A 13,705-nucleotide genomic window follows, 5' to 3' on the forward strand; every position below is an offset into this window, starting at 1 on the left:
TTTCTCCACATTCGCATTGATCCTCACCCCCAGATAAACTGCTGAATCCACGTAGTTTCGATCAGCCTTATATATACTCTTAGTACTAATTATTATAGTTTTTCCTTCATTTAACTTGTACCCTGATCGAGACCCAAAAGTTTTAGCTAATTGAATCAATTCTGTTATGGCCATCTGTGGGTTGGTAGTTGTTATTGCCAAGTCATCTGCATAGGCCAGTATTTTAGTAGCGTGACCATTAAATATAACCGGAGAGATTTGATCTGAATCCAAAATTCTTCTAATTAATGGGTCTATGTACAGAGCGAAAAGTATAGGGGAACAGGGACACCCCTGGCGCGTCCCTCTCCTAATAACCACTTCATCTGACTGTACTCCCATAGTTGTAATTCGGGCTACTGGATCTTCATACATGGCTTTTATAGCTTTCATACATTTTCTTCCAAACCCTCTACTAACCAAAACCTCCCATAAGAATTTCCAGGCCACTCGGTCGAAGGCTTTTTCAGCGTCCAGGAGAATCATGGCCATCTCCCTCCCCGTGGCAGCCGACGCATCGAACAGTGAAATTGCCCGCGAAATGTGGTCCGTCGTACCCCTTCCCGGGACAAACCCATGCTGCCAAGGAGAGACGAGTTGGCCAATGACTCCCCCCATCCTCTTTGCCCACACCTTTGCATACAGTTTGGTGTCTGCATTTATCAGAGATATTGGCCTATAAGAGCCCGGATTATCTTCAGGTTTACCATTTGTATGGAAGACCACGATGTTAGTCTGTTTCCATGACTCTGGAATCTTCCCTGAGCATACTATTCCATTAAAAAGATCTAGAATTATAGGCAGTAATTCCTCCCCTAGAGTTTTATATACCTCAATAGGTATCCCATCTGGGCCTGCAGCTTTACCTGCTGCAAGATCTTGTAGTGCAATTCTGATCTCCTCTGGGGATATATCTTTCTCCAGCTGCTCTCTATCCTTTTCTTCTAATACTGGATAGGAAATTCCAAGATCTTGTCTAGATGGTATCTGACTGGCCTCTTGATCGTATAATTTTTGATAAAATCTCTGGAAAACCCTCATTATCTCACTTGGTTCAGTATGTACTATACCATTCTCTTCAAGCTTCTTTATATTATTCTTATTGAAATCTTGCCTTATGCGCAATGCAAGCGCTCTGCCAGCTTGCTCTCCTGTCTCATATCTTTTAGCTCGCGAAGTCTGGTATTCTCTAGTCTCTTTTTGCGTAAATATTCTTAGAGCATCCCCATTAATCGACGCAATATTTTTAGCCGTTTCCCTCCCATCATTACCTAATCCTATTTCTTCTATATGCCGATTTTCTGATTCTGTTAGCTCTGAGAGGAGCGTTTCAAGCTTCTTTCTATCCTCCTTTCTTAATCTTGCGGAGCAACTAATTGTTTCTCCCCTTAAAGCTGCCTTAAAGGTTTCCCAAACCCCATTCCTGGACGAGCTATATCTATTTATTTCAAAAAACTCCTTTGCCCACTGTTTTATATGTTTAACAAATCTGTCATCGTTTAGGAGTTTCCTTTCAAAAGTCCATTTAGTTGTCTTTTTAGCTAAGTTACATAATCTATATGTCATTATCAAGGGGTTATGATCTGAGACTAATCTTGGTAATTTGGTAATTTTAACCTTACATAACTCACTAGTAGAGATGAAAAAATAATCTAACTTAGAGAATTTTTGCGCTGGAAATGAAAAATATGTATATCCTGGGTCTCCAGTAACTTTTTCCGACCATACATCAGACAAACCATGAGACTTTGTAAGAGAGCTTAGTGCTCTATATACCTTCTGTTTACATCCCTTGTAGTTGCCTGTTTGCCTCCAATTTACCGAAATGTTTAGATCGCCACATAACACTAAGGGGGTACCCCAATTAGCCAGTTCCTCCTCCATCAAATCGAAAACTTCTGGGTCATCATCATTTGCACCATATATTACACCTAAAGTGATGCCAAGCTCCAACTCAACCAGGGCCCATCTACCTGAGCCATCTGTTTTGGTGCGTCTCACTCCCCCCAGATTGCATTTCCCCATAATGGCAACCCCTCTTGTTGTAGATGTTTGTGACGAACAGCTTAACAAATTATAACCGGGGATATTCAATAAGTTCCTTTTAGCCCAAGGTAAATGTGTTTCTTGGATACAAGCTACATCAATATTGTTAAACTTCACAAATTGACTCAATCTCTGTCTCTTCTGCCAGTCATTTAGGCCCCCTACATTAATAGTGCATATCCTAATGTCTGACATTATTGTCTTTTTTTTAACTCCAACCTGATTGTATCCATAAATCTGTCACATACCGATATTTGGCCCTTTTTCATCTCAATACTTTCCCCCCCCTTTTTACACCCCACCACCACCACCACCACCACCACCACCCCCCCTACCCTCCCCTCCCCCCCAACTCCACCCCTCCTCCCCTTCAACCCCTTCAGCCCTTCTGCCCCCCGCCTCTCCCCCCCTTCCTCCCCTTTTCAGAGGCGCTCAGACCCAATGGTCTGTGCATGTGATGGTTTGCAGTGCTAACTGAAGAGATTCAATATTAACCATCATGGACCCTTCGACCCGTTTAACTCCTTGACTCCTTAAACCTATGCATCACCTACACCAACACCCTGCAAGCTCTATCTAGTCACATCCATAATACAACCATAATACAATCTAGGAGCTTTGAGAGTCGAGATACTCTTTTGCTTTGATCTCGGAGGAAAAATATAGGGTTCTACCACCATTGATTATTTTCAGTTGTGCCGGATTAATTAGATATGCTTGCATGCCCTTGTCCTGAAACGGTTTTATCATCTGTCTGAGTCTCCAACGTCTCTCCACTGTAACATGACAACAATCCGGCCGGACAAAGAAAGAAAAGCCATCGATATTCTTTTTTGAATCCGGTCTTGCTTTTTCTGAAATTGCCTGTTTCAGGTTAAAATTACCAAGAAAGATTAAAATCGCTCTAGGTTTGTCTCCCTCTTTAGCATTCTTATGAATTCTAGCGGGGGTACGATGTGCCCTCTGGATCTCCTTCGCCCAATCCCACCCCTTCAGTTCAGTGAAAGCATGCTCAAAAAGTTTTATTACGAAGGCTCTTGCGTCCGTATTTTCTGAACCCTCCGGTATTCCAAGAATGCGGAGATTATTTTGTCTTGCTCTGTTTTCCAACGCCTCAAGTTTCCACTGCACATCGATCATCTGCTCGCCTTGCTGATCCACTTTTCGCGAAGTAGCTGTCGTATCTGACTCTGTCGTGACAATTCTCTCTTCAAGATTGGTCACCCGTTCTCCCAGGTTCTTACATACTCTCGCCAATTTTCTTACCGCTCCTTGTATTTTCCTGGCTGCAGCTTGTGATTTACGACTCTCTTGTCGAGCCTCTTCTCTGTGTGCCAGTATTTCTTGATGTATTACCTCCAGTAGTGACATCTGTGCTAACTCTCCTCCAGGACTCTCCATTAGGGGGTTACGCTGAGGCTTATCATGTCTCTGACCACATACTCCCGGCCCTATATTGGATTTTCCAACTGATGTTGAGGGTAAAACCTCTTCCTTATCAGGATCACTTTCCGAGGCAGAGCCGCTGTCCTCTCGGTCCAAGCTGCCTTCATCTTCGTCCGACCACTCCCCTCCTTCCGAAAGTGAGAAGAAGGCCTCACTAGGAGCCTCTTTTTTATCTTCAGAGTTTTCTGCATTGTCTGCATTTTCTGCATTCTCAGTGAGCTCCCGCTCCAATCCCCCCTCCAGCTCCTGAATTGGGATTTCAATGGCTTGGTCTAGTACCGGCTTAGTACATTTATTAGGTTCAGACTGACAAAGATTGAGTGGGATTTTCAGTTCTTTCCATTCCGTGTACCAGCACATTACCATCCCCCTCTTTATTTACGGAATCCATCAGCTGACTCTGTAAAGCTGGGTCCTGTTCGACCATCATTTAGTTAGTCATCTTCTAATTGACTTGATGTCCACTATATGTATTAAATGGCTGACCACACTTGGAAAGCCTGGAGAAACGACTCTGTGCTTTGTAGGGGTGCCGTGCTCATGCAGGGGCACCCTCACACTTGTAACCAAGCACCCTGCCCTTAGGACTGTAGAGCCTGCTATAGGGGTGACTTATAGGTTGTAAGTGTTGTGTTCTCAGATATAAGTAATCGTATATCTTTGGTGAGGGGTGTAAGCACCCACTCACAGAGGCTGGAAAGGCAGGCCTGTAGTCACAGTTTCTGTGGTCTCTCATGGGAGGCATATTACATGCTGCAGCCCATGGGAGGCCCATGGGAGACCTCTGGTGTGCCCTCGGGACCTTAGTACCATATACTAGGGACTTACAAGGGTACACCAGTAGCCAATTGTGGCGGTACCAAAGTACTTACCATTGTCAAATTTAGGGAGGGCACAGTGACTGGGGTCCTGATTAGCAGGATCCCAGTCCGACTAGTCGGAAACCGCATAACACCTGCGGAAAGTGGGGGTAACCATGAAAGCAGCTCCTAGTTTCCTACAGTACTTAAAAGACAACTTTTTTATTGAATAAATGGATTCTATACTGTAATGTGGACTAGCTTTTACATGTCTTCGCATGTTAACCACATTCCTAATTTTTGTGCATGTCTGCACCTTCAATACACTCCTATGTCTCTCAGTTTTTAGCAGTGCCGGCTCAATTCGTATTTCCAATTTAGTTCATTCAATTTTATCTTTCAACCCCAGACAGCCTGTGAAGGCCTTTGTCTAGGTGCTGCTCTACCACCTATGAAAGTGTTTTTGCAACTTACACCCTGCCAGGACCACAAGTATGAATAGCTTCGGTTTCTGCCTGGAAATGGAGACATTCTTAGGATTACTCCACCTCATTTGCCACAACTTTTACCTGCCGAATAGAGGCACTTACATTGGATCAAGTAATGATTCACAGATCTGGACAGTTCCCTGTGTCCCAGAAGCACCTTACCCCATTTTGCAGCATCTATGCCCCAGAGGTCAGGTACCCATCGTTTTCTAAAGACCCGTCGCCTGTCCAGTGTGCTTATTTTCAATATTTTATGCAATTGAGATATTGCGTCTTCCATAGCAAGACCTGGTTTCCCAAAGGGCTCCTTCTTGATGCCTTTGTCTCACTGTGGTCAGAGTGCATGTCTTAGATGATGTTGTTTGTAAAATTGGTGGCGTTTCATAATTTTTCTGATCCTATGCATTACCTTTTTAGAGCCAACAAAATCCACCTAGATTCTCCAACTCAGTCTCACTGCCCTGAGTCTGCATTCAAACATTCGCTATCTTATTGTCATTAAAAAAAATCTTTCACTAATATACTATAAATATATATAATAATGTACTAGAATGCTTTACCAGTTTTCTCTCCAGGCTGCACCCACCATGAAATCCTTTACTAAAGAACCACCTACTTTATCTCCCGCTCATTTTTCATAGTCCTGTTGGCCAAGGGATTTTGAAGACTATCATTATGTTATTGCTACTAACCAAGAATTCCCCCTAGATACCGAGCTGTGGCTAGTCTCGGGTCTGAAAGTCACAGAGGCAGCTTTACTATGCATTCAACCTATAAATCATGTGGAATGTAGACTGTGTAGCTTCTGTGCCCTTATAGAGAGAGGTGCCTCATCAAGCAAAGTACCCTGATCCATTTTTTCTGAATCATCTTGCAAACCTAGAACAGCCCGGGGTTAGTAGTGCATTGGATCTATCATTTCTTTTTCATTGGTGGCAATTATGGTCATCCCAATCGCGCCAGTTGGGTCATCATTTCATTGGTACTCTATGCGGCAATGCTTCACACTTATTTTTAACTAGGCAACACCACCCACATCGAAACGTTAGTAAAGCAAGATTTGTTTTATCAGTGCCTTTTTTCCAACTGTAGGTAGGGATTCTGGCCATACAACACATAGGCCTATACAGTTTATGCAGCATCAGTGAGTAATTCTGGAACTCTTCATTTAATTTGAATTGCTTACCATTGTACGTTTAAAATTGGGCTCCTAATTTACTACTCACAAAATGAGGAAACAGGACCATAAGTCCACAGCTTTGCAGAGTGTACAGTTTAAGGTCCTCTTGTCACTTTCTGCACTTGTTGTGGGGCAGGTTCAAATTTCAACAATTGAAATGTACTACTCCCACTTACACTTTCTCAGCTCTGCCCAAAGCATCTGCTCCCAACTCTTTCAGATTTGCCATTTAGAAAGTAGGGCTTTTCTGCACAACCCCCAAAGCTGTAGAGCTCTGCAGTTAGTCCCATCCAATAGGACAACAGCTACACGTGCATGTTGCACCAGCACAACGAAGGCCTACTGTGTTTCACTGCAATTCAACTCCAACAGAGCGAAGCGGTCTCCTTTAGAGCCCCACTCTCTCGGCGTTTAAGCAGTAACAAGGGAAACATTTTGAAGCTGCTATTTGGGGATTTAAGTTTCTGAGCATGCTCTTGAATGACTGAGTCCCCTCGTCTGCAGCCATATACCTGAATGCAACTTTTTAGTGAACATTTTATACATAAACGATTAAAGGCGAGGATTATTTGATTAGAAAATATACAACTTAGATATAGCCGTTGAATTAGTAGGAAATGGGGAATTTGCAATTGCTGTTAAAAGACATTTAAAAAAACAGGTTGGTGAGGATGGCAGGGAAAACGGACTCATTAACACTTTGCTGGGTACTTTCGTTGTCATGATTGTATGTATACTTATCAGCTATATTCTCAATTTGCACGTTCCAAGTGCTGATCATTGAACGCACACTGTAAGATCAATGTATGCCCTATGTTTTCTTTATAAAATAAAAATGGTTTAAAAAAAAAAACAGGTTGAAGAAATTCCTTTGTAAGCAACTCTTAGTCTAGATCTGACAAAAGGTCGCTGCAGTATTTACATAAGCATAAGACTACAGTTGGGACTGAAAAATATCGGAAGCAAGTCCAGAATGAACAAGATACCTATTTTAATAAGAACAAGCCTTTTAATTAAAGTTCACATTGCCAAACACAAATTGCAATATCTTAATTGTTATTGTAGCATGAAATGCTAAGATAAATTAAGGCGTTTGCTTTTGATCTATCCCACTGCACTAGATAAACGTGAAAATGCTTTAAACCGCTTTTTTAATGAAGTTAGTATAAGGACAACAGAAAATGCATGTAATTATCTGCTTGCCCAGAGTACAGCAAATGTTTGACATAGGAGTATCATCGCTTTTTATAGAGTTTTAGCTATGCTTCTTGATGGGTTTTTTTTAAAAGCATAAGATATTTTTAAGTAAAACGTTGATAAGTTGTTAACTGTTACAGTTGTTATTGTTCACAGGTGTAACTTCTATGTGCTGTAAACAGTAACCGTACCTTTCTTTTGCAAAGTGCTGTAGAAATAAGATCTGCACTTGCTTATTTTATTGTATATTATCATGTTTTTATTTTATTATTGTAGTGATTTTTAACACTTAAAAATCCTATTTGACTTAATTCATTTTTTATTCAATGTTTCCATTCCAACTAACAGTGCCCATAGCAATCTATAAACAAATAATGCACTTGCAGACACTACCATAAGTAGAGCGCCTATGGGACTGCCAAAGATTTAGTATTTAGAGTCCTGAACCTTGTTCACTGTCACCTTGCAAAATACAGAACACGCACACTAGCCATGAGTCTTAAGAACGTGAAGGTTAGAATGTAAAAGTTGAACATTACGAGACGCTATTTCAAAGACTGACTTTAAGGAACATCTACACTCACGTTTCCATTCTTCAATAGGTAAATCCACGTTGTCAAACGAGTCATCGTATGGCTCTGCCTCCGGTTCATCATCTACATCTTGAAGCTGTTCAAAATATGGGTGAGCTAGCGCAATTGCTGCAGTCACTCTCTTATCTGCATCCAGCACCAGCATCTTCTCCAGAAGACTGACAGCTGAAAAACAAAATAAAATATGTCAATATAACAGTGGTGTGACGTGAAACATTAAACCATAATTCAAAAACAAATTCAATATGAGGAAACGTGATAATGTCTGAAGCAATAATAAAGGAAAATGAATGAATACTCAGGTTAAGAAACAGCAATGGGATTTTCATGAAAAACGGATAAAAATTGATATTAGCGCAAGGGTTGCAAGTAGAAAAGATTTAGGGCAAGGTAAGTGCTAGTTTTGGGTAACTCTTTTAGAACCAAGAGAGCAGTACAAACAACTGCATCCTTCATCAGGACTTTCAACATGACTTTACAAACTCATGGGTAATAAACAGAAGTTAGGTGGTGACACAAGGACAGCTAAAAATGAATGAAAACGCCTTGTATGCCCCATTCTCTGCCCTAGCCCCCCGTCTCATTTATACCCTCACCCCCTAGAAATTATCAGGTAATCGCTGATGGGGTTGACACAGGGCATAGATGGGTGACGAATGCCCTCTAATGCAAATTGACTGGGCGTCAACCCAGTTTAATGCATGGTCTCCAAAGAACTGAAGGGGCTTAGGTCGGTTTAGGGGCTATGTAGGCCTGTAATTGGCTGATGCAAATGAGCAGAAGAGCATACCCTGCATGGGCAGTTTTTTTTATCTGAATTCGAAATTCAATGCATCATGTCAAGCATTTGGCATCAACTGCCTTCGGTAGTGCGTGTCAGTCAGAATAAATGACCTGGCAACTGTCAATGATCCTGAACGATATGTGGCGTTGTGCAGTTATGTTGCTACCACCTGACCTCAGGTGAAAGCAGACGGTGATAGGTTAATCCCCGCCTCCCTCCTTATGTGTGTAGAACGGTAGTATGGTGGGTAAGGAACAGACATAGGCAGCCGATTCAGTAGCACAACACAATGGATCTCTATTTAAAAAAAGGCATAACTAGACAAAAGAAAGGCACAAATATTAATCAAAGAGAAAAAAAAAAAAACTCAATGGATTCCTTGGAAGGGCTGAGGTCAGTGAAGCATCAGGTCAAAAGCGGAAGTGCCTGCTGCTGGAGGAAATGTCGGCAAGGAAATCTGTAAAGAACATACATCAGCACATGCCAGGGTAACAAAAACAAACCAGAGACCACTGATGGAACAAAAAATGTTTTAGATAGGAAGACTGCATGTGGACTTCACAAATAAAGATGCTGAGGTAACTCAATCTTGCCAGGGACTGGCAAAAGTGTTGGCGATGGTTATATTCTGACTTTCTCTGTCATGCCCTTGAAGTAAAAGATGCGGCCTCTACTGTGTTGTAGAAGAGCGACCCATCTTGGATCGGTGAAACGTCGTTCTGATGTCTCCTACGGTTTGCTGTACAACCTCTGCAGACAATGGTCATGGCACACAATACACACGGATCCTGTTGAAGACTCATTTTTCATTGTTTACGCTTTGCTCAAACATTTATAATCTGCCCCACTCAAATATATATAAAGAGTGATTTTCACATTAAAGTTGACCATAGCTCAGGGGGGCGTGGCTAGCAGCCGATCATGGCGGCAGCCTAATAGCGAGGCTCCAGGAGTGAGGCGGCATCCCCCGGTAATCCGGCATTCAAATCCGATAAAATAATTACTCCGGAATGGCGAACCGGGTTGGTGATCGAGTGGTGCCCAGCGGGAAAAGTCCGTAAGCCGTGTGCCACCGGGGAACGCTGCGGTGAGACCCTGCATGGTGCGGCTTGAAGGTGACGACAAGCAGCGGACTGTCCTACGAGCACTGGCCGGGCAGAAGTGGAGGTGAGACGGGACCCCGGCGGCGGAAACCAGCGCAAGAAGCAAGAACCCAAGTAAGACGGTAATCGGAGGGGCACAGGTATCATCTGCTGAAGACCGGAGGGTTGCCGGGGGAGGCCGGCGGCAACGGAAGCTTGCCAGCAGACAAAGAAGCAAACATACGGCGCGGGGCTCCGGGAGCAGAGTGAAAGGCAGCGGGACCAGCACCGGCTTCGGGTCTAAATACAGCAGGAGGTCAGTGAGCCGCAATAAGGAACCGATGGAGCAAACCCCCCCTCCCCCCCCGGGATCCAAAATAGACGGTAGGGAGAGGGTGCACGGAGAGACCTGTGTCGCCCCAAACAGTGAATGAAGGCAGGGGCCCGCAGTTGAGTACATAAGCCAGAGGACTCGGAACGGGCCGATTGACTACCGGCAAGCGGGGTGAAACAGCATCAGGCGAAAACATGCAGCAGACGGAGCAGTAAAAATCAACGGCCACACATAGATACCAACAACTAGGGCCTGCAGAAAAGGGAAAGAGGGCCTGAACATACTGGTTGCGCGATCCGCGTCAGAAGGGCAGTGATGAGCTGACTGAAACTCGGTCACATCGAGGTGGGGTCTGGAGAAGAGGCACGGGTGGGGGCAGCCATTGGGGACGGCGATCCGGTCAGCCACACGAAACACAATGCGAGGGCGTCATTAGTGGCCCTACATTGACAGATCAAAAGAAACATTGAGATATTCCCCCCCCACCCCCTTGCCCCCCCCCCATCGCACTGGACCGGAGGGTAAGACATTGGTGAAGGCGATACCGCCACTTCAGCGCAACAAGCGTGGAAAGGCACACCCTGCAAATACTGCATACGTCCCATAGGTTCTGCTCGCCCCATAACTAACTCTGGCAAACAAGGGAGCACGAACAACCCGGAGGTTGAGGTCAGTTAGGAGGATCGGAGAACCGCAGGAAGATTCGCAGGGCAAGGCAAACGCACAGCAAGGGAGCGAGGAGGGACCGGAGCCAAACATGACGGGCAGGGGATCCAAATACACCTCGACGCAGTCCAAAATTGATAAGTTCGCCTACGAGAGGAACAACCCCCCCAGGCGGAACCCCGTAACTCCACGGGGAAGACGCCAGAAGGAGACGGGCGAAAAAAGCAACGCTGGAGGATGCGATGCGTGCCCTAGCACAGGTACAAGCAACAGTGGGAACCACGGCCACAGAAGTCACCCTGATCAGAGCGGACTTTCAAAAAATGAATGAGAGTGTGAAACAGGTGGAGGTGGTGACGAAATCCTTAGTGGAGGACGTGTCGGAACTGCAAGTGGCAATAGAGAAGGTGATGGCTGAAAATAAATCGCTCAGGGACAAGATGGATGACCAGGAGGGGCGCTCGAGAAGGAACAACGTCCGAATACTGGGGGTTCCGGAATCGGAAGATAAAGGTGCACTGGACCTCTATGTGGAGGACTTGATAAAGACGCAATTAAACCCCATGGGCCTCTCACACTTTCTCGGTGGAGAGGGCCCACAGAGTACCTGGTGGCAAACCAAAATTAGGCCCCCCCCCCCCCCCCCGAGACCTATCCTGGCGAGACTCTTCAATTTTCGCGATCGCGGCGCGATTCTGCAGGCAGCGAGAATGACTCCAGTCATCCAGATACAAAATTCCAAAATGGCCTTCTTCCCAGACCACACTGCTGAGGTGGCGCGCCGCAGGAGAACATTCCTGGATGTCAAGAAGGAGTTGAGGGCCAAAGAACTGCCGTACTCAATGCTGTTCCCTGCGCGTCTCAGGGTGGTGGCGGAGGATAAAGTTTGGTTCTTTGAAACACCAGAGGCGGCTCAGGACTGGCTTGAAGGCTGGAGAACTGCAGGACAAACCCACCGCCCATTACAGGAATGACCGTAATCACAGACAAAACAGCCAGGCAGGATCGCAAAGGTCAGGCAGAGGGGGAGTAACCAGATCACCGACGCATGGATCCTCAGGAGCGGAGGGGGGTGTAGAATCCTGAACCCCGGTGGCTGATGCAGTGCTGTTCGTTTAAGAACTTTCCAAAGTGGGCGCCCTTGGACACTGGCCTGGGGAGCTCGGAGGAGGCAGTAAACTGTTAATGGGATGGGTTAAGCACTCTGCTATGTTGGGGAGGCGGGCGGTTGAAAGCCCGTTAAGCAGGGAGGCAGGGAGGGGGGCGGCAGGGGGGGGTTTGTTTAGAAGTTGTTGAAATTCCACAAGTTAGGTCTAATGTCACCAATACAAGCATGTGCTATGCGAGACATGTAACAGGCGGGTACACCCAGGAAGTTGGAACTGACTTCCACTGCTTTAAGTATAGAGCCATCTACGCACGATTCCCAAATGAGTACAGCTGAAGAGGAGGTGCTGAGATTACGGGTAGAGCCACTTCGAATTATGACTTGGAATGTAAGAGGGTTGAGTGATAAGATAAAAAGGGGGTTGGTGATAAACGCGATCAGGAGGCAGGGACAGGCTCTGGTACTTTTCCAGGAAACACACCTCACAGGGGGGGGCAACCAAGGCTCTCGATAGAAAGGGATATAGAATGGCGGTACACTCAGAGTTTAACATGGGATCAAGAGGCACGGGAATCTTAGTTAAGAAATCGGCACAGTTCATCACATTAAGCACTAAGGTAGACACGCAGGGATGCTTTTCTGCGCTCCAAGGGCAGTGGGAAGGGAGGCTCCTGAACGTGGTATCGGTATATAACCCCCCCCAGCACTACACTCGGTCATGTTACCAGCACTGGGTGATTTCTTACTAGACCTGCCTGATGGGGACATACTAATCGGAGGGGACTTTAATGCAACGGTGGATACACGGGTGGACAGATTTCCGGAGGCACCTCAGCCTAGTGGTCCTTCCAGATTTCAGAGGTTCTTGACAGCAATGGGATTAGTTGACACGTGGCGCCACACCCACCCCTCAACAAAACAGTACACATACCACTCCACAGTTCATAACAGTCTGTCGCGAATCGACTATTTCTTGGCGCTGGGTGGGGGGGGCTGCAGCACGTAGATAATGTAGACATTAGGGGGATCTCAGATCATTCCCCAGTCACGCTCACAATGTCCACGCAGGAGAAATCCCGTAGGAGAATTTACCCAATACACGCATCGTATCTTAAGGTCCCCAAGGTGCGGAAGGCACTCAAAGTGGCGACATCCCACTATTTTGCTGAGAATACTGAGTCAGTACAGTCTTCTGCTGTCCTGTGGGAGGCGTATAAGGCGGTGCTCAGGGGACAGGCTATAACATCCATAACGGGCCATAAACGAGAACGACAACTGAGTTGTCCGAGCTGGAACTGGCCCTACACGACGCAACCGTGACACACAAGGAGAATCCTATGCCTGCCACGTCCCACGATTTGCTCCTAAAGCAACAGCACTACAGGGAGTATTTGAAGCAGCAGTCAGTGACTCAAATAGTAGAGACGACCCATAGGATCTACGGCATAGGGGATAAAGCAGGGAAAATGTTGGCCTGGTTAGACAAGAAAGGAGGTAGCACCAGAGGTATACAGCGGATTTGTAACAGGCAGGGGTCAGTGCACACACGCCCCGAAGAGATAGTAGAAATCCTAGCAGATTATTTTGAGAGAGTGTACACTCCAGTCAGGGAGGTGTCGGCAGAGGCGGCCCATGCAGCGATAGGCCATATCCCCACTCCGACACTGACACCGGAAGCAGTCACAGAACTAGAGACAGACATAACGGAGGAGGAAATACAAAGGGCTATTCATGCGGTAAAGTCGGGTAAGGCTTCGGGACCAAATGGTATTCCGATAGAATGGTACCAGGTGGCGTCGGAGGGACTCAGTGGACCCATGCTGGCAATGTTCACAGATAGCTCGGAGAAGGCTAAGCTTCCGTTAGATCAATGGACGGCGACCATCGTCGCGATTCTTAAGCCCGGAAAACCGCCAGAAGACTGTACATCATCGCCCCATCT

The 13,705-nt window shown here is 45.8% G+C and overlaps 1 protein-coding gene across 1 annotated transcript in view; it reads right to left on the reverse strand.

The window, feature by feature from the left end:
- The window catches only part of MAPK12 (mitogen-activated protein kinase 12), a 381,349-nt gene that overhangs the window by 65,472 nt on the left and 302,172 nt on the right, over positions 1-13,705 (reverse strand). The window contains exon 11 of the mRNA XM_078679111.1: positions 7,781-7,954. Coding sequence (XP_078535237.1) covers positions 7,781-7,954 — 174 coding nt within the window. The remainder of the gene's footprint in view (positions 1-7,780; positions 7,955-13,705) is intronic.

Source organism: Lissotriton helveticus, chromosome 1_1 (genome assembly GCF_964261635.1).
Source record: "Lissotriton helveticus chromosome 1_1, aLisHel1.1, whole genome shotgun sequence".
Classification (NCBI taxonomy): domain Eukaryota; kingdom Metazoa; phylum Chordata; class Amphibia; order Caudata; family Salamandridae; genus Lissotriton; species Lissotriton helveticus.